The sequence below is a fragment of the Canis lupus genome, chromosome X, assembly GCF_048164855.1.
Source record: "Canis lupus baileyi chromosome X, mCanLup2.hap1, whole genome shotgun sequence".
NCBI classification, from domain to species: Eukaryota; Metazoa; Chordata; class Mammalia; order Carnivora; family Canidae; genus Canis; species Canis lupus.
The window spans coordinates 68,571,770-68,598,686 of record NC_132876.1 but is presented as its reverse complement, the minus strand read 5'-3'; the positions used below and the strand labels follow the sequence as shown (position 1 = coordinate 68,598,686).

The window sequence follows — 26,917 nt, the reverse complement described above, 5'->3', positions numbered from 1 at the left end:
CTCTCACACACCTCTACCACCATGGCACTAAATCCTTGCATAATTTAGCTCCCTTCAAAGTTGTTGAGATTAGCTTCATGGCCCTCAGTACGTCCTACCCTAGATAATGATTATGTGGACGTAGAAAGAATGTGGAATAGAAGACACAAGACAGATGAACAGAGAGGAAGGGCAGAAAAAAATATAGTAAGATAAAAACAGAAAGGGAGGCAAACTGTAAGAGGCTCTTAACGGTAGGGAATAGACTGAGGGCTGCTGGAGGGGAGGCGGGCGGGGGATGGGGTAACTGGGGGATGGGCATTAAGGAGGACACTTGATGGAATGAGCACTGGGTGTTACCTGCAACTGATGAATCACTAAATTCTACCTCTGAAACCAGTAATACAGCATATGTTAACTAATTTGAATTAAAAAAAATTTAAAGAGAAAAGAATGTGTATGCAACTGCTGTTGGAGTGTTCTGTAGGTGTCAATGAGTTCGGGTTAATAGACGCTGCTGTTCAGGTCGTCTACTTCCTTGCGAGTTTTCTGTCTCGTCCTTCTATCAATTATCGAGACAGAGTATTAAAGCCTCCAGATATTGTTGTTGAATGTCCTATTTCTCCCATCAATTTTGTCAAGTTCTGTTGTATGTACTTTGAGGCTCTGAACTTCTGTGCATCTAAGTTCACACTTGTTATATCTCCCACATCAGTGGATGCTTTCGTCATTATAAAATGTCCAATTCTGTCTCTAGGAACACTTTCTGTCTTAAAAGTCTACTTTGTCTGTTGTTATCACGGCCACGACAGCACACTTTGGCTGCCGAACTCTCAGTAGATCATCCTCTGTCCTTTCCCTCTCCGTGGGTTTATGTCATCGTCGGAAGTATATCCCCCGCTAAAAGCATATAGTTGAATGCGCAGGTTCTTACACCGGGTTGACCCTCTACAGCTTGTGATTAATGCATGAAAGATATGGATCAATTTACATATGTTATCTCACTATGAGTTTTATACATTTCTCATGTCTTTTTGGGCCTCCGTATCTCCACAACTACTATCTTTTGTTTTAGATAGGTGTGTTCTAATATACCACCTGATTCCTCTGTTCCAGGTCCCCACCCCCAGAGGCCTCAGAGCTTTCGGGGTGGCCCTTTGTTCCCTAGCAAGACCCAGCATATGCCCCGTGCTGATAGATGCTACAGAGTCTGCTCCCTGCAAAGCCACGGGTACCCCTCCCAGTGGAAGCCCCGATCCTTTCTCCAGAACCCTGCTGGAGATATGCCAAGCCTGATAAGAGAGAAAAGAAATTATACACCACGGGAGTGGCAAGAAATAGCCAGTCTGTACTGGCAGGAGCAGGGGAAATATCCCTGGGATTGGAATTTGAGGGTGCTGGATCAAGAGGGACAGGAATAGAAGACTGGATAAGCAGGTTTTACTGAGTGGGGGCACTTTCTCCATAGCACAGGATTTAACATACTGGCAGGGACTCCAGGAGATGGGGGAAATTTGCCACCCAGAGTGGCCCTTCAAAGCTTTAAGAAAGTGATGCCCCCCCACACACATGGAGGGAAGTGCAAGTGCCCACCGTGGACCAGCCGGTGGTAGAGGAAGGAAGAAAAAGGTTGATCGAGGCAGGCATGCTGGAGCGGACAGAAAACGTGAGGCCGGTCACATCGCCAGGTGGTTATGCCCTGGGGGAGGGCCGAGAGGACACACTATTCACCAAAACCACCAGCATCACCAAGAAGTCCAGTGGTTGCTCTCCTCTGCAAGCCAATGCAGATGACAGGTGGAAAGGGACCGTGGCCTACGCTCATTACTACCCACGGGAATGATGGAATTCTGACGTAATGGAGGGCAGGGGATGGCTCTTGATCAAGAGACCCGGGGAGACCCCGTTTCCAGTCACGACTGGCAAGGTCAGAGGGGCAGTCAAGAGTGACTGACTGAAAAAAAAAAAAAAAAAGAGTGATTGACTGGCACGGAGCTGAGAGGATGGTCCAGACAGCCTGGCTCCCTTGCGGCAACTACAGCCAGAAAAAGGCAAGAGAAAGAGGGTGGTCGTCCCAGTAAAAAAAAAAGTCACGGTTTCTGGCTCAGTTCCTGGTCCTGAGCCAATTTTGAGACCGGCCCCGCTGACTGAAGGGTTGGAGGCATCCTGAGGAGGAAGGATGTGGAAACAAGCCGGTGAGTATATATACTGTTTATGATGCCACTGTCCTTCTCTGTGGAGGACTGCCATTGCTCAGGAGACGGTGCCCTGGGGAAAGAGGAATACCCAGACATGTCTAGGACTATTTGACACAGGGTCTGAGATGACACTGATTCTGGAGACCCAAAGTGTCACCACGGGGGCCTGGTCGGACTGGGGATCAGGAGACTCTGCTAATAAAAGGAGTTGGGGCTAGAGATCCAGTCATGGAAAGCCGACTGGATCCCTGGACCGACGCGGTGGTCATTTCTCCAGTCCACAAGTTGACAACTGATTTGCTTGGCAGTTGGAGCACCCCCCACCCACCCACGTACACTCACTGGGCCATTTGTCTGTGGGGTAAGAAGTTATGGTGCTGGGGGAGGCTGAGCGGATCCACTGACACTGGTCCCCACCACAGGCCAAACTGGTAAGTGGAAACCAATATCAGATCTTGGCGAGGCTGAAGGAAGGGAGTCAGCAGAGAGGATGGACACCACTGGAGACCTATAGGATGCAGCAAAAGAGGAGGTAGGAGAACCCCAGTGATGAAGAGAGTGGCAAAGGTGTGAAGGGCTCTAGGATTCTGTCTAGGGGGAGAGGGATGGAGGAGGCTTCCACTGGATCCATCGGTAACGTTTCCGAGGAGGCTGATGGGTAGAGGAGATTCTGCTATATCCTTCGTGATCCATTTTGCCATGTCTGAAATAGCACACCATGACTTTAGGAGTCACTGGGAGAAGTGGCAAGAGGGCGTTTTCCACAGCCAAGCAGGGACAGTGGGGATAGTGGCACACTTGAGGAGGAGGCTCATTGCAGATTTAGAATGTGCCCAATCTCCCCCCACCCTGTAACCTTCTCCAGCATGGTAGGCTTCTCAGGTGCAGACCCAGTGCAAGCAAGAGGTGTTCAGGCACCCCAGGCCTCTCTTGGGGATCAACCAGAGTAGGATGCAGGAAGAAGAGGCAAGGGGCAGACAGAGGAGTATGAGAGGAAGGGAAAGTACGCAACGAACGGAGGGCCCTTGGAGTAGGGGTTGGGTGGCAAACAAGGGAAGTTATATATAACAGGCCAGGACCTCACACAAGCCAAGGGAGGGCCCAATCCCAGATATCAGGACTGCTCAGCTCAGAGAAGCTGGGAACCGGCAGCCTCAGGAAAATTTGAGAGACAAGCGGGGCCCGACCCCCACCCCCACCGTTAGGCCTAGTTAGTTGGGCGTTGCTCCAGACCTTGCCTTCCGGTGCCCACTTTCCCATCAGGATCTAAGTGCCGCTGTGGAACAAAGGGCGGCGAATCCTCTGTGCACTAGGTGCTTCACCTCCCTCCTGACGTTTCGTTTCCACAACCCTGGAGACAGGTACTGGCACACCCTGTTCTGTGGAAGGGGAGGCAGAGGCTCAGAGCCATGACTCCACCAGGAAAGCAGGCTCCAGGCCAGGCCAGGGGAGGCGGGACCAAAGCAGCCGGGACCAACACCTGGACTCGCTCACACCGAAACCCGAAACCCGAAACCCGAAACCCGAAACCCGTAGCCCCTCCAGGGAGAACCAACGGCCTTCGACCCTATTGGTCAGGGCCTCGATGGGCGGGCCAACAAGGGGCGCGCTGGTTGGCTGGGGACGGACCAATGAGGAGGCGGCGGCGCGGGCCTCAGAAGGGTGCGCCAACCGCGCGTTGTTTGAGGCGATCTCGTGCTGCGCCGCGACGACGCCACGTCGCCACGTCGCCCTCCCCGGGCTGGGCACCGCGCCTGTGGCAACCGCCGGAGTCGGCAGGACGCCTCGCGCCTCCCTCCACGCGTCGCACACCGCTCGCCTCCCGCCTCTCCCCTCTCGCCTGTCGCCGTTGGCGCCTGGACCAAGGTGATCGTCTCCGCGGAACCCCCGGCCGCCAGGCCTCGCCAACATGAGCGCCCCCGACGAGGTGTCTGTCCGGGGAGCGGGTTTCGGCCCGGAGGGCGGGGAGCAGGCCAGCGGAGCCCCGCGGGGACCAGGACTAGGTCTGGATCCCGGGCCGCCTCGGAGCGGCGAGGGTGAGGGCGGGTTCCCAGACCCCGAGGGCTTCGAGTCCGAGCGGGAAGTGATGGAAGCGGGAGGGCCGGTGCTTTGGGGCCGCGAAGGCCGCCCCGGCACCCCGGCCGACGACAAGGGGGACGCCCTGGACTACGCGTCCCACCTTGCTGACGAGTCCGGGGCCGCCAGCGTGCAGCAGCTGACCGACCCGGATGCCCTGGGCGTGCGGAGAAACCCATCCCCAGAGAGCTGCGCCGCTGAAGGGTCTGGCGTTTGGGCGGGCCTAGAGGCAGGGCCCGGTGGTCGAGGCGCGCTTGCCCTGAGCCGCGGAGAATCGCAGCCGCCTTCCGCCGTCCCGCTCCACCTCGGTGGGCCCGAGGGAGCCCGGCCCCGGGGGAACCCGAGAAGAGGTCCCAAGAGCAGGTCCACCGTCAGGGTGGATCGCCAGCGGCCCTCCGCCAAAGGCCCGGGCCGGCGGCCTTCCGACCCCGAGTCATCAGATGAGTTCGGTGAGATACAGCTGATGAGGGTGAGCATTTGCTCCAAAGAAAGAGGCCAAGCCAAGCCCAACAGCCCCGAGGATCCCGGGGACACACCCAGACAACCGAGTTTCCATGTCAGGGAGAATTTCCTTCACGTGCCAGGTTCTTTCCTGTCCTCGGCTCCCCGAGGATTCACTTCGGTTGTGGAGAGGCAGGCCGTGGGAGAGTTGGACATCTCCTCCTCTAAGAAAATGCAAAGTGTGGTCTGGGGGAAGGGAGGGAACAGGCCCAGCTACCCGGTAGCCGCAGCCGCCGCTGCCGCCGCCGCTGCTGCTGGCAGCCTGCCCCCGGCCACCCCTAGGAAGAAGGTGGCCCAGGAGAAGAAATCCCTAGGGGGGGCCTCAAAAGTTACCCAAGGGAGAAGCTTTCCTCCCTGGGGGCAGAGAGTCTCGGCAGCTCCCCTGGAACCAGCCACCTTCCCCCCAATCTCTGGGGTTCCGCTGCTTGGGAGGAACAAGAGGTATTCCTTGGTTCCATCGGGAAGCAAACAGTCCAAGCACACCGGCCGCTCCCGGAAGAAATCTGGGCCCAGGAGGACACGGGAGTCGGAGCCAGTGGTGGTGACAGGAGAAGGCAGTGACTCAAACAGAGACACAGTGCCCAAGGGCCAAGTGAGTAGGCCATGCTCCTCCTCTTCTGTGCACCCTTCCCCTCCCCCTCCTCCTCCCCTGCCTCGTACTTCTTTACCCACAAACCCTGTCCATCCCTCAGGGGTTGCCATGGGTGCCCCTGGGTCATTGGGATCGTTCGGATGCCAGATCGGGTCGTGGGTTGTTTTCACGGGGGCAGACAGTAAACTAAGGTAGCACTCCGTGTGTACCCGCCACCCTTCTGGACCCTTGGCACGTTTCCTGCCTCCTCCCGTCAGAGAGGGGCTGGGATGGATGGGAGGGCTGGTAGCTGATTTGAAGCCAGGAACCCCTTCAAAGTCTGGAGCACAAACCTTCAGCCTTTAGACTCATCAGCTTCCTGCTTCCTGTTTCCTAGCTGGTCCCCAAACCTTGCTTGTGGGGAGCCTGGCCTTTGTCAGCCCACTACTCCTTCTGCCTGGCTCAGCTCTGCCTCCTGGCCCGGGGCTGACTGAGGGGGAAATCACCAGCCACATCGGCCTCTCAATTCCCTTCCCTATTCCCTGTCTCACGCCACCCGTACACACACGTGTGCAGATGTGCACCTATGCCCACCTACCCACGCTCACAGACACACGCACACGCACACCCCACGTCCCAAGTCAGATCAGTGAGAAATGTTTCCTTTAGCTTCCAACACACAGGCCAGGGCCATGTTGTTCGGGCATGCATCGTGGAGAATGCAGCAGTGGCGACCTCGACACCAGAGCCCCCGAAGTTCCAGGAAGCTCCGCGCCCTCAGCCCTGAGCCAGGGAGACGTCATGCCCAGAGGGCGTGCACCCTCCAGTGAGTCCTGTGGGTTTCACAGGAGTGCAGGGGAGAGGAGATGAGGAGGGAAACTTCTGGCTCTGGCTCTGCTGGGGGCCTGTCAGCTTTGTTGCCTGCCTCCCCACCTAGCCAGGCAGCTTCTCCCAAAGGACCGGCCTTCAGCCACATCGTCCCCTGCGTGCGGTTTGTGCAGCAGGGGCGATTCGTGGCACTGCCCCCAAACAGCAGCTCAGGACATAGGCTTTGAGCAGAACAGAGCCGTTTTTCTGTTCAGTCCTGTTTGGCCACATTGCGCATCCTGGGGGCTGCCTGTGGCTGCAGCTCTGGCAGAGTGCAACCCAGAGCCCCGGTCCCTGGGGACCACCTTCAAGGATGGGCCGCCCCTAGGGGACAGGAGGGGCAGTCCCAGAGAGAAGGTTGGAGCTGCTGGCAGAGCAGGGGCCACTTGTTGCCAGCAGAGGGTGGTGCTGCCTCACGTTAGACCCCGCTTAGGCCCTCTCCACCTCACTGGGGGCCTTGGAAGCTGGATTTCATGTTCTCTCCCTCTCAGGTGACCAGGAGCCGCTTGACCACCTCCCAAGACCGGAAAGGCTGCAGCAACCACCTGGAACACAGGGCTGTCCTCGGGTACTGCTGCTTCTGGCTCCTAGAAACGCAAGCTCAAGCTAGATGGTGGGATCCGTGTCCAGGCTAAACTGCCATGTGTGCCTCTTCCCCCTGTCCCCCCACCTCGCCTCCATTCTGCTCCCCACAGAGGGAAGGCGCCTCCTTTCCACTGAGGAGCCTGTGCCAGTCTGGTCACTGGGCCTGGGGATGTAGTGCCCGTGGGAGAAGGGGAGGGGCCGGAGAGAGAGGAAGCCAGAGGATGCTAACCATTCCTGTCTCTCTGCTGTCTGCTGGCCTAGTGTGTCGTGCTACAGAGAGAAATAGACGACCTGAAAGAGCAGCTTGGTATGAGGAGCCTCTGGCTGGGGCCCGGGTTGGGGCAGAGGCAGGCTGCAGGGAGGGCGGGGAGGGGGGGGCATGCGTCTCAGTGCAGCACCCCACCCGGGATGGGCTGTAGGTGCAGGCAGCCGCACGGGGCCCAACATCCCTGTGGGGAGGAAAACCGAGCAGGCCTGGCCCTGGAGCCCGCTGTGCATGTATAGTTAGCTAGGTGTGCGCACAGACAGGAAAATACGGCCTCGACTGCACACATGCTTTGCCAGGGAAAACGTGTCCCAGAGGTCTCCCCCTTTTAGGACGTTTAGGGATGCCCCGTTGATTTTCCCTGCTCCTCTGTATGGCTGGCCCGGTGTGTGTTCGTGTGTGTCTGTGTGAGTGTGTGTGTGTGTGTGTGTGTGTGTGTGTGTTCGTTCGCCAGTTCTGAATGGTTCCGATGTGCCCCCAACAAAGCTTGAGAAATGCTGGCACATGTTGTTCCCTTAGAAAACACATCCATATTTAATTCAAGTGGGGGGTGAGTGACTCAGGCCCAGGGCTCTCTGGATAGTGGCTGGAGGGGGTTTCCGGTTGCGGGGCTGGGTGGTTCCCCACGGGGACGGAGGGACGGGCTTCTACATCCCCGTGTCTGGAGTGCCTGCTCACGCCTGTCTCTGTTTCAGCGGCCATGCAGTCCCTGACTGACAAGTTCCAGACCCTTTGAAGTGAGTGTTACACACACCATACCCCCTCCCCACAGTCGTGGCCGCTTAGGAGGGCCGTGGGCTGGCCCCGGCGGGCTGGCCCCGGCTCGATGCTCTTCCCTGACTCTGCTCTCTTTGACAGGTCGGGCCCAGCATCTCCGTACAAGAGGATCAGCTGGTACTTCTGGAGCCAGGAAGTTGTGGCCAAGCTGGTTCCCTCCTGTTCCACCTCAGCCAGGGCTTCCTCTCCCTGTTCTTGTGCCCCCTCCCCACCCCAGTTCACAGCAGTTTCAAATTAAAGTACCTCTCAGGTCTGTGGTCTGCCTTCTCTGTTGGTGGTGGTGGAGGGGGAGGGGGCAGGGCAGGGAGCTGCTCCATTTCCCAGCCTTTTTCAGAACAGGACCTCTGGTATCCTGTGGTAGGCCTTCTTGTGGGGAGCTTGGGCCTGCCTCTGCTAGGAGCCCTGCGGTCACGTCCCCCTCGTGCCCCGGGTCTGGGTTCTGCGTGGGCTCTGCCTGGCCACGTGAGCATATGCGGTGCCCCTTCCCCACCCCCCCCGTGGGCCCCCTTCAGGTTCTCCCCTAATCTCCCCCTCTTTTGGGGTCTCTAGGTGCCCATTCACCGCCCCCTCCGCCTTCAGCAGGAACCGGGGACCCCTTCCAGAGCTCCTGTCCCTCTTCCCTTCCCTCCTTGGGATCACTGTCCTGCTTCTCCCGGCCAGCCTGCTCTGCTGTCTGAGCGTCCTTCATCACTCCCGTGGCTTTCTGTCGTCGCTGGCCCTCCCTGGCCCTGTGCTTCCACGGGTGTTAAAGAGCACAGCTGAGCTCATCCTCCCACCCCCCTCCCCGGGCCCAGTCCCCTCTGCGCAGTCCTTCCCTCTCTCAGTGCCACCACGCACAAGGACAACTGGCCCAGGAACTGGCACATCCTCCTCCTTAGCCTTGGGTTTCCAGTCCCATCAGTTCTCCCTCCTTGGGTTCAGTAGGGGGGAGGAGGCAGGAGTCACAGCCCAGTGGGGTGCAGAGCTACAGGGCAGGTGCAGGGGACTGAGGAGAGGAGCACAGCTTAGTCTCTGGGCTGGAGGTGGGGGCAGTGAGGCTGGTGGTGGCTCTGGGCCAACCTGGGGCAACCTGGCCGCCAGCAGCTGGAAATGGATGGTCTAGCTGTCGCAGTTCTCACGTCCCTCCTGTCCCAAGCTGGCTCTCCGCCCCCCTCCGACCTGGTCGTCTCCCTGTACTCTTGATTGGAAAGTGGCCGTCCGTTTCTATGACAAGTGTGCGTGATGGGTCTCCAGGTGCCTGTGTGGTCCCCTCGCAGTGTTGTTCGACCACCACCATGACACAGGGCTTCCTGGAAGCGCTGTTTCCGTGCTCAGGCTCCCTGACCGCCACTTCAGGTCACACAAGATTTAGTCTGGACTCCCTGTTCCACTTCCCCCTCGCTGAAGGGTGGCGATGGCCTCCTTCCTTCAGCCAGGACCCAGGGCTCTGCTGGCCTGAGACTCAGAGGGACAGATCTGGGTCTGAGTGGCGAGAGGGCAGCTTCCCGAGAGACCGGGTATGTCATGCACAGCAGGGAGTGGGGGGGTTCGATGGTCCACAGAACAGTCAAGGCTGGTGTGTGCGTCTGGACGTGTGTGGGAATGCAGTTGATCGGGGATGGTCTCCCTTGAGGGAGAGAGAGGCGATTCAGGGAGTAAAGGGAGTGGAGCCTGTGGTCAGAAACCCGTGAGGGATTGAATGAGCAGAAGCAAGGGGGCGGATTCACTTTTCAGGGGCTGCTGTTACTTTCCTAACCCTGGAGGGGAATGACGTGGAAGTCCCCAGACGTGGAATGACGCCAGGACAGGGTGCCGGGACCCTGCAAAGGCCGGGAGCCCCCAGAGGAGTCTGTGGATCCTACTCTGTGATCCTATGCCGTCTAAGTCCTCCCGTGCGTGTTGAAGGGAGGAGAATGGGAGGGAAGGCTAGCTCGGAGTGGCTGGGACAGGCGGCATCTTAGCAGCAGGGAGCTCGCCTGGGACATTGCTCTGCCAGGAGCTGAGGGGGACAGGGGCAGGATGGGCGCAGTGAGGCTGGGAATTCGAGAGTGGCTTCCCCACGGAAAATGGGGCCGACTTGGCTCCCCACTATTCTCAGCCTGCCTGCCTTCGGGGCCCTGGGCCATGAACTCGGGGCCAGACGCTCTCCCACGGGGGTGGGACAAGCGCAGACCTTGGCCTGGAGAAGAACATTCGTGGGACTTAATCCTTCCACTCCAAGCCCCTCACTTGAGAAGGTGGACGTTGCTTAGGGCACGTCCAGCCTGGACCCAGAGGCTGTGGTTATCTCCTGGCGGGGTAACACGGTGCGCTGTCAACTGAGTGAATGCTTTTGGCGCACACCTTCCCGCTGGGGTGTCCGTGGGTGGACTCGAGGCCAAGCGGCGACCGGGGAGAAGCCCAGCACCCGCACCGCCCAGGAGGCCCAGAGCCGTGGTGGCCACCGTGAGGAAGGGGAGAAGGGGACGTGGCAGGGCATGGGCACAATCCTCGCTGACTGGTTTGGCCAGCCTCCCTTCCCTCCTCTGAGCTCACGATCTCTGTTCCATATTCAGACTCAGTACCACACAGTCATGTTGTTGTAAACCCACACATCACAGGCTGTGGCTCGGCACCTTCCTGCCCCAGGAGAAGTAAGTGGCAGATGGTGAGGCAGAGGTGAAGGGAGTACTTGTCCCCAGGGGAGACGAGGAGGTGGGACCCCTGCCCTACGGCACTGTGCCCCTTTTGCCTTCCCCCTCACGCCCCCTCTCCAGCCAGGGAGGCAGTGGTGGCTGGCCTGGAGAGCTCTAGGCTCCGGCCTGCCTCGTTCTGCTGCCTTCCCAGCTCCTGGGCCGATGCCTCCCTCTCCATCACCCCCCAGCACCAGCACCAGTGCCAGCGCGGCCACCAGCAAGCCTTTCTCTGCAGATGCTTGGAGGGGCGGGGCTGGGCACACCCCAGGAGTGCAGGAGGTGGTGAGCACTGGAGACGGAGCTGGGCGTGGTGGGCAGAGGAATGGTCCCTGAAGATGCCCACGTCCCAATTCCTGGAATCGGCTCATAGGTTGTGAGCTTGCGGGGCGGCGGCAATGGTGGTGAAGGCTGCAGATGTCATTATGGTTGCTACCCGGCTGACCTTAGTTGGGGAGATTCTGGCCTGTGTTTGCTCTGTGTGGCTGACCCACATGCTGGAGGTGCCAGTGATCCATGTGAGCTGTTACCTGCATGATCCTCGGGTGCACCATTTGCATGACTAGAGGGTGTTCACTGCTCCTGTGTTCCTGCCGGAGTGTATTCCTGGGAACTACCACTCCGATTTAGAGAAAGTTGATAGTAATATAATCTCTTCTTTTGCCCCATGCCAGTCTCTTCTCCTCCCTAGTTCTCTCGAGGTTCTCTCATTGTGATCCTCAAATTCGAAAAGTAATTGGTAAGACACAGTATCCATTCATAATGTACTTTTCACAAATTTTTAAAAGTTCAAAATTACTGAGGGGCAGCCTGGGTGGCTCAGCGGTTTAGCGCCGCCTTGAGCCCAGGGCCTGATCCTGGAGACCCGGGATCAAGTCCCACATCGGGCTCCCTGTGTGGAGCCTGCTTCCTCCTCTGCCTCTCTCTCTCTCTCTCTCTCTCTGTGTGTGTGTGTGTGTGTGTGTCTCTCATGAATAAATAAATAATTTTTTTAAGTTCAAAATTATTGAGACAGAATTTACAGCAAGGTCTGAAGTCCTTAAGTACTCATAATGTTAGGGAACTATCACCACAATCAAACTACAAAAAACCTTCATCACCCACCAAAACCCATCATGCTCTGGTAGTTCAAACCCTTGTCTCAACCCCAAGACATGGGAAACTGCCAATCAGTACTCTGTCCTTAAGGTTTGGACTTTGTGAGAATATCAAAGAAAGGGAACCCTGTGGCTCTAAGGGTTAAGTGCCCAACTATTGTTTTCGGGTCAGGTCATGACCTCATGGGTGGTGGGATCTACACCTGGGATGGGCTCCTCACTCACTGGGGAGTGGGCTTGTAGATTCTTTCCCTCTAGCCTGCTCATGTGCCCCTGCTCACTCTATGATCTCCTATATGTGCGATTTTCCTTTCCCAATTTGTCATTGACAGGATTTAGTATCCAGTTATTGTATCCTCACACAATGTGTTGGAGAATGTCCTTTCTCCGGTATTTCTATGAACTTTTATAATGTGGAAAATGTTTTTTGGTAAGGTGTTTGTCTGAAGTCAGTGGAGAAGTCTGGATTTTTTTTCTGAAAACTTTTTTGACTAGTGATATATTTCTTTATGGTTATAAAACAATTCAGATTGGCTATTACTTCATTTTATAAAAAAAGATTTTGTTTATTTATTCATGAGAGACATACAGAGAGAGGCAGAGACATGGGCAGAAGGAGAAGCTGGCTCCCCGCAGGGGTCCCAATGCAGGACTTGCTTCCAGGACCCCAGGGTTGAGCCAAAGGCAGGTGCCTAACCACTGAGAACCCCAGGTACCCCTTGTCTATTCCTTCTTTTCTGATTTTTGACAAGTTATTTTTTTTCTAAAAATTGGTCACCTTTTTCTGAGTTTTCAAACTGATAGGCACAAAATGGCATATATAATATCTTCTTTTTCCTCAAATTTAATTTTGAAAATGTCTCTCCTACAGATAATTGCAAGAAAATTACAAGAAATACTCATATATCCTTCACCTGGATTCACCCATTATTTTTTGTCACATATGTCATTTTCTGTCCCTCCCCTGTGTGTATGAGTTTTATTTTTTTTAATTTTATTTATTTATTCATGAGAGACACAGAGAGAGATAGAGGCAGAGACACAGGCAGAGGGAGAAACAGGCTCCATGCAGAGAGCCTGACGTGGGACTCGATCCCAGGTCTCCAGGACCCTAGGCTAAACCGCTGAGCCTCCGGGGCTGCCCTGTGTATGAGTTTTAAATGTTTCATTGAATCCTTGGAGTTACTTGAAGAAAATACTTCAGCATATATTTTTTAAGAAAAATAATAGTCTGCTACAAAGTCTTTTTATTTTTTAAAAAAATTTTATTTATTTATTCATGAGAGACACAGAGAGAGAGGCAGACAGAGAAGCAGGCTCCCCGTGGGGAGCCTGATACAGGACTCAATCCCAGGACCCTGGAATCATACATACCCTAAGCCAAAGGCAGACGCTCAACCACTGAGCCACCCAGCTGCCTCCTGCTGCAAAATCTTAATGCAGTGATCACACTCTGAAAATTTAACTTTGAGACAAGACAGTACGTAGTAAAGACCCTCACTCAAATTTTCCCATGGTCCCAAAATTATTCTTTGTACCTGATTCCTAAAACAAAAGCAAAAGCAAATACCCTCATCTTTCCAATTTAAAATCATACATTGCATTGCAGTTGACAAGTCTTTTTAGTGTCATTTAAACTAACATATGTTCTCAGACTTTTTTTGTTGGTCTTGCATGACATTGCCTTTTGAAGATTGAGTCCAGATGTTCAGAAAACTTCTCAGGTTGGATTTGTCTGATTGCTTTCTCCTGTTTAGTTTCAGGCTAAACATGTTGGGCAGGAATACCACAGAGGTAATGTTCTGTCCTTCTCTGTGCATGACATCAGGATACGCTTGAGGTCAGTTGTCCCACAAGCTGATGTTAACTTTGATCACTTGGTTTTGTGATCATTTCTACCCTCTCTTTTCCGATGTTGGTGTTTTGCTCCCTTATTTCCTTGACCAATCCCTCTAGAGTTTCACCAATTTTATTATTTTTCCAAAGAGCCAGCTCCTGCCTTTGTGATCCTGTCTGCTGTATACCTTTTTCCTCTTTCACTAATTCTGTTTACCTTTATTTCTTCCTTCATCTTTTCTTGAGCTTATATTACCGGGGTTTTTTTCTGACTATCCTCATTAACTTTTAACTGTCCTCTTTTAAATATATGCATTAAATGTACTCCTTTAATGGCATCAGAGAAAGGTTTATGAGTAGTGTTTTTATTATCATTTTGTTACAAATAGGGGAGCAACACAAATTTCTACTTTTGTGGGCAAAATCAGTGATTTGTGGCACATTTATATGAGGGAATACTTTTTCTTTCTTTTTAAAAGATTTTATTTATTTGACAGAGAGTGAGCACAAGCAGAGGGAACGACAGGCAGAGGGAGAGGGAGAAGCAGACTCCTCACTGAGCAGGGAACCCAACGCAGAGCTCAATCCCAGGACCCCAGGATCATGACCAGAGCTGAAGGCAGACACTTGACCTACTGAGCCACCCAGGTGCCACCAGGAAATACTTTTTCATCAGCAAACATGCACAAAGTACCACTACACAAAATAATAAGAATGAATCTTACAAATATAAGAATGAATAAAAGAAGCAAGAAGCAATACTGATATATTTATTTTTTAAGATTTTATTTATTTATTCATGAGAGACACACAGAGAGAGGCAGAGACATAGGCAGAGGGAGAAGCAGGCTCCTCTCAGGGAGCCTGATGTAGGACTCGATCCCCGGACCCAGGATCATGCCCTGAGCCCAAGGCAGATGCTCAACCACTAAGCCACACAGGCGTCCCCAATACTGATATACTTAATGATCCCACTTATACAACTGTAAATAACAGGCAGCACTAATGTATCATTTAAAGATGCCTATAAGGGGGCACTGGGTGGCTCAGTTGGTTAAGCGTCCAACTCTTAATTTCTGCTCAGGACATGATCTCAGGGTTATAAGATTGAGCCCCGCTTTGGGCTCCACACTGGGCGTGGAGCCTTCTCAAGATTCTCTCTCTCCCTCTGTCCCTCTCCACCCCCCCAATAATAAAACAAAAAAAAAGAGATGAATGTATAGTGTATAAAACCATGAGGAAAAGTGAGGCAAGGGTGGTCACAGATGTAAGGTTGTGGATTTCCTCTTTGGAGGAGGAATAGGGCTGAGACTAGACAGGGAAGCCTCAGGAGCTTTGGAGGATATTGACAGTGTTCTCCTCTGGGGCCCCCGGCGAGTTTACCATTAACTTGATAATCATTCATTAAAATATGCATACAATTGTGACATCTTCTCTATCTACGTTACCTGTTACCATAAATGGGGAAAAAATAACGCTAAGGGAAATAACATAGCAATATAAACATATTGTAATCACATTATAACCAGAAGTAAAATTAAAATGATTTCCTTTATTTACAACAGACCTCATTAAGATTAGTAATCTCATGTCATTTATATTAATAGTCTCATACTCAACATGTCATAGATTTTACTAAAAATGATGGAGACAATGTTTTCATATTTATAATAGCCATCTCGTTTTTTTACAAATCTTCCATATTTGAGTGGTGTATTTTCATTCAGAATGTAATTATGAATTTGTGCTGAATCCCCACAAGGGTGTTGCACTATGGTTACAGTTCTTCAGAGATTTCTACCTTCCCCATCTACTTCCTCTCAGAGGTGGAGGGCAGAGAAGCTGAGAAAAAGGAAGGCCAAAAATCCAAGACAAAGGGCCTGTGTTGTAATACATGTATTTGTCCAGCCGAGGGCAGTGCCGTTCAAAGCTGTTTGTTGGATAGCAAGGGGTGGATGCCTCACATTTGGAGTTCCTCTTGTTCTTTGTAAATAGCCGATTAGCCACTGGACCACCGGGACTGAAGGGATTATTTGTGCCAAGAAAGGTGGTGGTGGTGGTGGTGGTGGTGGTGGTGGTGGCAGCGGTGGCGGTTTGATGCACAGCGTCTCCTTTGCCTGTTTGGCACTTACCTCTTTACACCAACCTTCACCCCTACTCCCCCATCAGTAACTCTTCCTCTTTCTTCTCCCTAGACAGAAACTGAGACCACTGTTGTGTTAAAGTAGGCGTGGGGCACTGACCAGGCAGAGGAACAGCAGGTGGCTCTGTGTGGCCCTTCGAGGCCTTATTGTTTTGTAGGGAGCAAAGCTAGAAGAATTTTCCTGAAAAGTTAGACCTCACTCCACAAGTTTCCCCTGCTTTTGTTTCTAGTCTTGTGTTCCCCCAAAGTGGCCCAAGTTTAGTCTCCACATGGCTTTGTGGCATTGATAGGGTCAGTAGGAAGAATTGTCATGGTTATTTATTTCACTAACCGATGAAACAAAATGATTCTCTGCACCCACCGCCTCTGCCTAAAGATAAATAGCACTTCCTATTATAAATACTCCATTCTCTGACACTGCTCCATTATTTAAAAATCCAGCTATCGGGGACACCTGGGTGGCTCAGTGGTTGAGTGTCTGCCTTCAGCTCAGGCGGTTATCCCGGGGTCCTGGGATCGAGTTCCTCATCAGGCTCCCCACAGGGAGCCTGCTTCTCCCTCTGCCTATGTCTCTGCCTCTCTCTGTCTCTCACGAATAAATAATTTTTTAATTTAAACATTTTTCAAAAATTAAAAAAAATAAAAAATAAAAGTCCAGCTACCATAACTCATCTCTCTTAAGGATGGGCTTGAGGCAGAAATAAAGGAAAGATTTTTGTCAAAACGTTACCTTAAATGACTAAGTATTTATAGTCTTTTCAGATTCTTCTTAGGGATTTTTCATCTCCTTTTTTTTTTAAAGATTCTATTAATTTTTTTATTTGAGAGAGAGAATGGGCATGGGTGAGAGTGGGGGAGGAGCAGAGAGAGAGAGAGAGAGAGAGAGAGAGAGAGAGAGAACCAGACTGCCCACTGAGCAAGGAGCCTGATGCAGGCTCCATCTCACAACTGAGCCACCCAGGTGCCCTGATTTTTCATCTCTTTAAACAGCATTTTCTTTTTTTCTTTTTAAAAAATTATTTATTTATTGGGGGGGGATAGGAGCAGAGGGAGAGTCTTAATCAGACTCTCCACTGAGCGTGGAGCCCAACATGGGGCTTCGTCTCCCAACCCTGAGATTACAACGTGAGTCAAAATCAAGAGTTGGATGCCTAACTGTGCCACACAGGCGCTCCCTCAAACGATATTTTCTTTATTGCTAATTCTACCATACCATTAGAAGACATTTTAGGGAAAAAATTATTTTGCCCATAATTTCAGGACCCAGGTGCCTCAACTTGTTTTTCCCCATGCTTCCTGCCCCAGGATCATAGAATTACAGAATATGAGAGCTAGAAGAACTTTTGGAGAAATCAAATAGCCCAACTCCTGGGCAGTATACAAGTGAGGAATCAGAGCTAGAGGGAAAATGCCATGTCAAGGCCACCAAATAGTTCAAGGTTTTGCCTCTTCAGTCTCCACTTTGTCCTGTCAGAACAAGACAGAAGCCCCTCTGTCTCCTCATCCTCAGGTCTCTTATGGACAGATATTGAAGTTGGTGCAGCTTCTTCACAACCTCCTGACGAGTTTGAGGTACTGAAATCCGTCCCACCTGCTGTCCGTTCCTGCTAGAGCCTTGTTAACTCACGTGAGTATCCCAGGTGAAGAATCAGCTGCACCCTCCACCCTGTCCAGAGGACCTGTGGTGTGCTGGGGTGTCCCTGGGTGATTGATCTAACAGGCTTAAAAGAAGGCAGATTAAACTTGGGCAAGCACTAGAGGAGGAATTGTGAGACCTGACTCTCTCCTAATCTATGGAGAATCACCTCCTTTTTCCGACCCACTGTTTCTCCATCTGTGAAAAGAGGAAGTTGGCCTGGAACAGCAGTTCTCAGCCTGGGATCTGTGAACTCCCTGCAATTGTGTGCAACGCTGGGGGAAGCGATGTATGCAGGCTCTGCGGGAGGGTGTACAGGGCTTTCATCATATTCCCAAAGGGGTCTTGTTATGGATTGAATTGTGTTGTCTCACAAATTCCTGTGTAGAAGCCTTAACCCCCATTGTGACTGTATTTGGAGATAGGGCCTCTGGAAAGTTAAATGAGGTCATAACGGTGGGGTCCCCATCTGATGGGACTGGCATCCTTGTAAGAAGGGAAAGAGATACCAGAGATCTATATATACATGCATGCAGAGGAAATGCTATGTGATGAGACAAGCAAGCAGGTGGCCATCTGCAAACCAAGAAGGAACCCTTCACCGGGAATTGAATTTGAAAAAAAAAAAAAAAAGGAATTGAATTTGCTGGCACTTTGATCTTGAACTTTAAGTATCTGAAACTATGAGAAAAATAAATTATTTAAGTGACCTAGCCTGTGGTATTTTGTTTTGGTGGCTTGACTAGACTAATACAGGTCTCATAACCCAAAAAAGATCCAGAGCCAATAGATCCAGTGGTCCCCAGAAACCCATCCTGGACATTCATGTTTTACTGTGACATGATTCTAGATATTTTGCAGGCTTCTTGAGTTTTTAACCTTTCATACACATATTTTACATAACTGTGATACAGTGTATATACAAATTTGTTTTCCTTTTATGTGCTCAGAACTGTGCAGAATATTTATTATAACATACTTCAGTTTCTAATAGTTACATGGCACAGGTTTAGATCTATATAAACCTATAAACCAGAGTTTAAATCCTGATTCCACCACCATTAGCTGTTTGATCTTTGACAAGTTATCACACATTTGTGCCTGCCCTTAAAAAATGGGGATAAGGATTCCCTTTCTTTGATATTCTCACAAAGTCCAAACCTTAAGGACAGAGTACTGATTGGCAGTTTCCCATGTCTTGGGGTTGAGACAAGGGTTTGAACTACCAGAGCATGATGGGTTTTGGTGGGTGATGAAGGTTTTTTGTAGTTTGATTGTGGTGATAGTTCCCTAACATTATGAGTACTTAAGGACTTCAGACCTTGCTGTAAATTCTGTCTCAATAATTTTGAACTTAAAAAAATTATTTATTTATTCATGAGAGACACACACACACACACACACACAGAGAGAGAGAGAGAGAGAGAGAGGCAGAGGAGGAAGCAGGCTCCACACAGGGAGCCCGATGTGGGACTTGATCCCGGGTCTCCAGGATCAGGCCCTGGGCTCAAGGCGGCGCTAAACCGCTGAGCCACCCAGGCTGCCCCTCAGTAATTTTGAACTTTTAAAAATTTGTGAAAAGTACATTATGAATGGATACTGTGTCTTACCAATTACTTTTCGAATTTGAGGATCACAATGAGAGAACCTCGAGAGAACTAGGGAGGAGAAGAGACTGGCATGGGGCAAAAGAAGAGATTATATTACTATCAACTTTCTCTAAATCGGAGTGGTAGTTCCCAGGAATACACTCCGGCAGGAACACAGGAGCAGTGAACACCCTCTAGTCATGCAAATGGTGCACCCGAGGATCATGCAGGTAACAGCTCACATGGATCACTGGCACCTCCAGCATGTGGGTCAGCCACACAGAGCAAACACAGGCCAGAATCTCCCCAACTAAGGTCAGCCGGGTAGCAACCATAATGACATCTGCAGCCTTCACCACCATTGCCGCCGCCCCGCAAGCTCACAACCTATGAGCCGATTCCAGGAATTGGGACGTGGGCATCTTCAGGGACCATTCCTCTGCCCACCACGCCCAGCTCCGTCTCCAGTGCTCACCACCTCCTGCACTCCTGGGGTGTGCCCAGCCCCGCCCCTCCAAGCATCTGCAGAGAAAGGCTTGCTGGTGGCCGCGCTGGCACTGGTGCTGGTGCTGGGGGGTGATGGAGAGGGAGGCATCGGCCCAGGAGCTGGGAAGGCAGCAGAACGAGGCAGGCCGGAGCCTAGAGCTCTCCAGGCCAGCCACCACTGCCTCCCTGGCTGGAGAGGGGGCGTGAGGGGGAAGGCAAAAGGGGCACAGTGCCGTAGGGCAGGGGTCCCACCTCCTCGTCTCCCCTGGGGACAAGTACTCCCTTCACCTCTGCCTCACCATCTGCCACTTACTTCTCCTGGGGCAGGAAGGTGCCGAGCCACAGCCTGTGATGTGTGGGTTTACAACAACATGACTGTGTGGTACTGAGTCTGAATATGGAACAGAGATCGTGAGCTCAGAGGAGGGAAGGGAGGCTGGCCAAACCAGTCAGCGAGGATTGTGCCCATGCCCTGCCACGTCCCCTTCTCCCCTTCCTCACGGTGGCCACCACGGCTCTGGGCCTCCTGGGCGGTGCGGGTGCTGGGCTTCTCCCCGGTCGCCGCTTGGCCTCGAGTCCACCCACGGACACCCCAGCGGGAAGGTGTGCGCCAAAAGCATTCACTCAGTTGACAGCGCACCGTGTTACCCCGCCAGGAGATAACCACAGCCTCTGGGTCCAGGCTGGACGTGCCCTAAGCAACGTCCACCTTCTCAAGTGAGGGGCTTGGAGTGGAAGGATTAAGTCCCACGAATGTTCTTCTCCAGGCCAAGGTCTGCGCTTGTCCCACCCCCGTGGGAGAGCGTCTGGCCCCGAGTTCATGGCCCAGGGCCCCGAAGGCAGGCAGGCTGAGAATAGTGGGGAGCCAAGTCGGCCCCATTTTCCGTGGGGAAGCCACTCTCGAATTCCCAGCCTCACTGCGCCCATCCTGCCCCTGTCCCCCTCAGCTCCTGGCAGAGCAATGTCCCAGGCGAGCTCCCTGCTGCTAAGATGCCGCCTGTCCCAGCCACTCCGAGCTAGCCTTCCCTCCCATTCTCCTCCCTTCAACACGCACGGGAGGACTTAGACGGCATAGGATCACAGAGTAGGATCCACAGACTCCTCTGGGGGCTCCCGGCCTTTGCAGGGTCCCGGCACCCTGTCCTGGCGTCATTCCACGTCTGGGGACTTCCACGTCATTCCCCTCCAGGGTTAGGAAAGTAACAGCAGCCCCTGAAAAGTGAATCCGCCCCCTTGCTTCTGCTCATTCAATCCCTCACGGGTTTCTGACCACAGGCTCCACTCCCTTTACTCCCTGAATCGCCTCTCTCTCCCTCAAGGGAGACCATCCCCGATCAACTGCATTCCCACACACGTCCAGACGCACACACCAGCCTTGACTGTTCTGTGGACCATCGAACCCCCCCACTCCCTGCTGTGCATGACATACCCGGTCTCTCGGGAAGCTGCCCTCTCGCCACTCAGACCCAGATCTGTCCCTCTGAGTCTCAGGCCAGCAGAGCCCTGGGTCCTGGCTGAAGGAAGGAGGCCATCGCCACCCTTCAGCGAGGGGGAAGTGGAACAGGGAGTCCAGACTAAATCTTGTGTGACCTGAAGTGGCGGTCAGGGAGCCTGAGCACGGAAACAGCGCTTCCAGGAAGCCCTGTGTCATGGTGGTGGTCGAACAACACTGCGAGGGGACCACACAGGCACCTGGAGACCCATCACGCACACTTGTCATAGAAACGGACGGCCACTTTCCAATCAAGAGTACAGGGAGACGACCAGGTCGGAGGGGGGCGGAGAGCCAGCTTGGGACAGGAGGGACGTGAGAACTGCGACAGCTAGACCATCCATTTCCAGCTGCTGGCGGCCAGGTTGCCCCAGGTTGGCCCAGAGCCACCACCAGCCTCACTGCCCCCACCTCCAGCCCAGAGACTAAGCTGTGCTCCTCTCCTCAGTCCCCTGCACCTGCCCTGTAGCTCTGCACCCCACTGGGCTGTGACTCCTGCCTCCTCCCCCCTACTGAACCCAAGGAGGGAGAACTGATGGGACTGGAAACCCAAGGCTAAGGAGGAGGATGTGCCAGTTCCTGGGCCAGTTGTCCTTGTGCGTGGTGGCACTGAGAGAGGGAAGGACTGCGCAGAGGGGACTGGGCCCGGGGAGGGGGGTGGGAGGATGAGCTCAGCTGTGCTCTTTAACACCCGTGGAAGCACAGGGCCAGGGAGGGCCAGCGACGACAGAAAGCCACGGGAGTGATGAAGGACGCTCAGACAGCAGAGCAGGCTGGCCGGGAGAAGCAGGACAGTGATCCCAAGGAGGGAAGGGAAGAGGGACAGGAGCTCTGGAAGGGGTCCCCGGTTCCTGCTGAAGGCGGAGGGGGCGGTGAATGGGCACCTAGAGACCCCAAAAGAGGGGGAGATTAGGGGAGAACCTGAAGGGGGCCCACGGGGGGGGTGGGGAAGGGGCACCGCATATGCTCACGTGGCCAGGCAGAGCCCACGCAGAACCCAGACCCGGGGCACGAGGGGGACGTGACCGCAGGGCTCCTAGCAGAGGCAGGCCCAAGCTCCCCACAAGAAGGCCTACCACAGGATACCAGAGGTCCTGTTCTGAAAAAGGCTGGGAAATGGAGCAGCTCCCTGCCCTGCCCCCTCCCCCTCCACCACCACCAACAGAGAAGGCAGACCACAGACCTGAGAGGTACTTTAATTTGAAACTGCTGTGAACTGGGGTGGGGAGGGGGCACAAGAACAGGGAGAGGAAGCCCTGGCTGAGGTGGAACAGGAGGGAACCAGCTTGGCCACAACTTCCTGGCTCCAGAAGTACCAGCTGATCCTCTTGTACGGAGATGCTGGGCCCGACCTGTCAAAGAGAGCAGAGTCAGGGAAGAGCATCGAGCCGGGGCCAGCCCGCCGGGGCCAGCCCACGGCCCTCCTAAGCGGCCACGACTGTGGGGAGGGGGTATGGTGTGTGTAACACTCACTTCAAAGGGTCTGGAACTTGTCAGTCAGGGACTGCATGGCCGCTGAAACAGAGACAGGCGTGAGCAGGCACTCCAGACACGGGGATGTAGAAGCCCGTCCCTCCGTCCCCGTGGGGAACCACCCAGCCCCGCAACCGGAAACCCCCTCCAGCCACTATCCAGAGAGCCCTGGGCCTGAGTCACTCACCCCCCACTTGAATTAAATATGGATGTGTTTTCTAAGGGAACAACATGTGCCAGCATTTCTCAAGCTTTGTTGGGGGCACATCGGAACCATTCAGAACTGGCGAACGAACACACACACACACACACACACACACACACACACTCACACAGACACACACGAACACACACCGGGCCAGCCATACAGAGGAGCAGGGAAAATCAACGGGGCATCCCTAAACGTCCTAAAAGGGGGAGACCTCTGGGACACGTTTTCCCTGGCAAAGCATGTGTGCAGTCGAGGCCGTATTTTCCTGTCTGTGCGCACACCTAGCTAACTATACATGCACAGCGGGCTCCAGGGCCAGGCCTGCTCGGTTTTCCTCCCCACAGGGATGTTGGGCCCCGTGCGGCTGCCTGCACCTACAGCCCATCCCGGGTGGGGTGCTGCACTGAGACGCATGCCCCCCCCTCCCCGCCCTCCCTGCAGCCTGCCTCTGCCCCAACCCGGGCCCCAGCCAGAGGCTCCTCATACCAAGCTGCTCTTTCAGGTCGTCTATTTCTCTCTGTAGCACGACACACTAGGCCAGCAGACAGCAGAGAGACAGGAATGGTTAGCATCCTCTGGCTTCCTCTCTCTCCGGCCCCTCCCCTTCTCCCACGGGCACTACATCCCCAGGCCCAGTGACCAGACTGGCACAGGCTCCTCAGTGGAAAGGAGGCGCCTTCCCTCTGTGGGGAGCAGAATGGAGGCGAGGTGGGGGGACAGGGGGAAGAGGCACACATGGCAGTTTAGCCTGGACACGGATCCCACCATCTAGCTTGAGCTTGCGTTTCTAGGAGCCAGAAGCAGCAGTACCCGAGGACAGCCCTGTGTTCCAGGTGGTTGCTGCAGCCTTTCCGGTCTTGGGAGGTGGTCAAGCGGCTCCTGGTCACCTGAGAGGGAGAGAACATGAAATCCAGCTTCCAAGGCCCCCAGTGAGGTGGAGAGGGCCTAAGCGGGGTCTAACGTGAGGCAGCACCACCCTCTGCTGGCAACAAGTGGCCCCTGCTCTGCCAGCAGCTCCAACCTTCTCTCTGGGACTGCCCCTCCTGTCCCCTAGGGGCGGCCCATCCTTGAAGGTGGTCCCCAGGGACCGGGGCTCTGGGTTGCACTCTGCCAGAGCTGCAGCCACAGGCAGCCCCCAGGATGCGCAATGTGGCCAAACAGGACTGAACAGAAAAACGGCTCTGTTCTGCTCAAAGCCTATGTCCTGAGCTGCTGTTTGGGGGCAGTGCCACGAATCGCCCCTGCTGCACAAACCGCACGCAGGGGACGATGTGGCTGAAGGCCGGTCCTTTGGGAGAAGCTGCCTGGCTAGGTGGGGAGGCAGGCAACAAAGCTGACAGGCCCCCAGCAGAGCCAGAGCCAGAAGTTTCCCTCCTCATCTCCTCTCCCCTGCACTCCTGTGAAACCCACAGGACTCACTGGAGGGTGCACGCCCTCTGGGCATGACGTCTCCCTGGCTCAGGGCTGAGGGCGCGGAGCTTCCTGGAACTTCGGGGGCTCTGGTGTCGAGGTCGCCACTGCTGCATTCTCCACGATGCATGCCCGAACAACATGGCCCTGGCCTGTGTGTTGGAAGCTAAAGGAAACATTTCTCACTGATCTGACTTGGGACGTGGGGTGTGCGTGTGCGTGTGTCTGTGAGCGTGGGTAGGTGGGCATAGGTGCACATCTGCACACGTGTGTGTACGGGTGGCGTGAGACAGGGAATAGGGAAGGGAATTGAGAGGCCGATGTGGCTGGTGATTTCCCCCTCAGTCAGCCCCGGGCCAGGAGGCAGAGCTGAGCCAGGCAGAAGGAGTAGTGGGCTGACAAAGGCCAGGCTCCCCACAAGCAAGGTTTGGGGACCAGCTAGGAAACAGGAAGCAGGAAGCTGATGAGTCTAAAGGCTGAAGGTTTGTGCTCCAGACTTTGAAGGGGTTCCTGGCTTCAAATCAGCTACCAGCCCTCCCATCCATCCCAGCCCCTCTCTGACGGGAGGAGGCAGGAAACGTGCCAAGGGTCCAGAAGGGTGGCGGGTACACACGGAGTGCTACCTTAGTTTACTGTCTGCCCCCGTGAAAACAACCCACGACCCGATCTGGCATCCGAACGATCCCAATGACCCAGGGGCACCCATGGCAACCCCTGAGGGATGGACAGGGTTTGTGGGTAAAGAAGTACGAGGCAGGGGAGGAGGAGGGGGAGGGGAAGGGTGCACAGAAGAGGAGGAGCATGGCCTACTCACTTGGCCCTTGGGCACTGTGTCTCTGTTTGAGTCACTGCCTTCTCCTGTCACCACCACTGGCTCCGACTCCCGTGTCCTCCTGGGCCCAGATTTCTTCCGGGAGCGGCCGGTGTGCTTGGACTGTTTGCTTCCCGATGGAACCAAGGAATACCTCTTGTTCCTCCCAAGCAGCGGAACCCCAGAGATTGGGGGGAAGGTGGCTGGTTCCAGGGGAGCTGCCGAGACTCTCTGCCCCCAGGGAGGAAAGCTTCTCCCTTGGGTAACTTTTGAGGCCCCCCCTAGGGATTTCTTCTCCTGGGCCACCTTCTTCCTAGGGGTGGCCGGGGGCAGGCTGCCAGCAGCAGCGGCGGCGGCAGCGGCGGCTGCGGCTACCGGGTAGCTGGGCCTGTTCCCTCCCTTCCCCCAGACCACACTTTGCATTTTCTTAGAGGAGGAGATGTCCAACTCTCCCACGGCCTGCCTCTCCACAACCGAAGTGAATCCTCGGGGAGCCGAGGACAGGAAAGAACCTGGCACGTGAAGGAAATTCTCCCTGACATGGAAACTCGGTTGTCTGGGTGTGTCCCCGGGATCCTCGGGGCTGTTGGGCTTGGCTTGGCCTCTTTCTTTGGAGCAAATGCTCACCCTCATCAGCTGTATCTCACCGAACTCATCTGATGACTCGGGGTCGGAAGGCCGCCGGCCCGGGCCTTTGGCGGAGGGCCGCTGGCGATCCACCCTGACGGTGGACCTGCTCTTGGGACCTCTTCTCGGGTTCCCCCGGGGCCGGGCTCCCTCGGGCCCACCGAGGTGGAGCGGGACGGCGGAAGGCGGCTGCGATTCTCCGCGGCTCAGGGCAAGCGCGCCTCGACCACCGGGCCCTGCCTCTAGGCCCGCCCAAACGCCAGACCCTTCAGCGGCGCAGCTCTCTGGGGATGGGTTTCTCCGCACGCCCAGGGCATCCGGGTCGGTCAGCTGCTGCACGCTGGCGGCCCCGGACTCGTCAGCAAGGTGGGACGCGTAGTCCAGGGCGTCCCCCTTGTCGTCGGCCGGGGTGCCGGGGCGGCCTTCGCGGCCCCAAAGCACCGGCCCTCCCGCTTCCATCACTTCCCGCTCGGACTCGAAGCCCTCGGGGTCTGGGAACCCGCCCTCACCCTCGCCGCTCCGAGGCGGCCCGGGATCCAGACCTAGTCCTGGTCCCCGCGGGGCTCCGCTGGCCTGCTCCCCGCCCTCCGGGCCGAAACCCGCTCCCCGGACAGACACCTCGTCGGGGGCGCTCATGTTGGCGAGGCCTGGCGGCCGGGGGTTCCGCGGAGACGATCACCTTGGTCCAGGCGCCAACGGCGACAGGCGAGAGGGGAGAGGCGGGAGGCGAGCGGTGTGCGACGCGTGGAGGGAGGCGCGAGGCGTCCTGCCGACTCCGGCGGTTGCCACAGGCGCGGTGCCCAGCCCGGGGAGGGCGACGTGGCGACGTGGCGTCGTCGCGGCGCAGCACGAGATCGCCTCAAACAACGCGCGGTTGGCGCACCCTTCTGAGGCCCGCGCCGCCGCCTCCTCATTGGTCCGTCCCCAGCCAACCAGCGCGCCCCTTGTTGGCCCGCCCATCGAGGCCCTGACCAATAGGGTCGAAGGCCGTTGGTTCTCCCTGGAGGGGCTACGGGTTTCGGGTTTCGGGTTTCGGGTTTCGGGTTTCGGTGTGAGCGAGTCCAGGTGTTGGTCCCGGCTGCTTTGGTCCCGCCTCCCCTGGCCTGGCCTGGAGCCTGCTTTCCTGGTGGAGTCATGGCTCTGAGCCTCTGCCTCCCCTTCCACAGAACAGGGTGTGCCAGTACCTGTCTCCAGGGTTGTGGAAACGAAACGTCAGGAGGGAGGTGAAGCACCTAGTGCACAGAGGATTCGCCGCCCTTTGTTCCACAGCGGCACTTAGATCCTGATGGGAAAGTGGGCACCGGAAGGCAAGGTCTGGAGCAACGCCCAACTAACTAGGCCTAACGGTGGGGGTGGGGGTCGGGCCCCGCTTGTCTCTCAAATTTTCCTGAGGCTGCCGGTTCCCAGCTTCTCTGAGCTGAGCAGTCCTGATATCTGGGATTGGGCCCTCCCTTGGCTTGTGTGAGGTCCTGGCCTGTTATATATAACTTCCCTTGTTTGCCACCCAACCCCTACTCCAAGGGCCCTCCGTTCGTTGCGTACTTTCCCTTCCTCTCATACTCCTCTGTCTGCCCCTTGCCTCTTCTTCCTGCATCCTACTCTGGTTGATCCCCAAGAGAGGCCTGGGGTGCCTGAA

General features: G+C 55.0%; 2 protein-coding genes across 2 annotated transcripts; one reads left to right on the top strand and one right to left on the bottom strand.

Annotated features, from left to right (window-relative positions):
• The first annotated feature begins 3,929 nt into the window (after positions 1 to 3,929).
• LOC140627295 (uncharacterized protein CXorf49 homolog) lies at positions 3,930 to 8,072 on the top strand. Its single transcript, XM_072815431.1, has 6 exons — positions 3,930 to 5,346; positions 5,995 to 6,151; positions 6,684 to 6,760; positions 7,039 to 7,084; positions 7,738 to 7,779; positions 7,901 to 8,072. Exons 1-5 carry the CDS (start codon positions 4,087 to 4,089, stop codon positions 7,776 to 7,778), a joined length of 1,581 nt encoding a protein of 526 aa, XP_072671532.1. The 5' UTR covers positions 3,930 to 4,086; the 3' UTR covers position 7,779; positions 7,901 to 8,072.
• Positions 8,073 to 21,929: 13,857 nt separating this feature from the next.
• LOC140627509 (uncharacterized protein CXorf49 homolog) lies at positions 21,930 to 26,080 on the bottom strand. The gene is made up of 6 exons (XM_072815875.1): positions 24,658 to 26,080; positions 23,853 to 24,009; positions 23,244 to 23,320; positions 22,920 to 22,965; positions 22,223 to 22,264; positions 21,930 to 22,101 (listed from the first exon to the last, which is right to left on the bottom strand). The coding sequence occupies exons 1-5, from the start codon at positions 25,915 to 25,917 to the stop codon at positions 22,224 to 22,226; spliced, it is 1,581 nt and encodes a 526-aa protein (XP_072671976.1). The 5' UTR covers positions 25,918 to 26,080; the 3' UTR covers positions 21,930 to 22,101; position 22,223.
• Between the last annotated feature and the right edge of the window lie 837 nt (positions 26,081 to 26,917).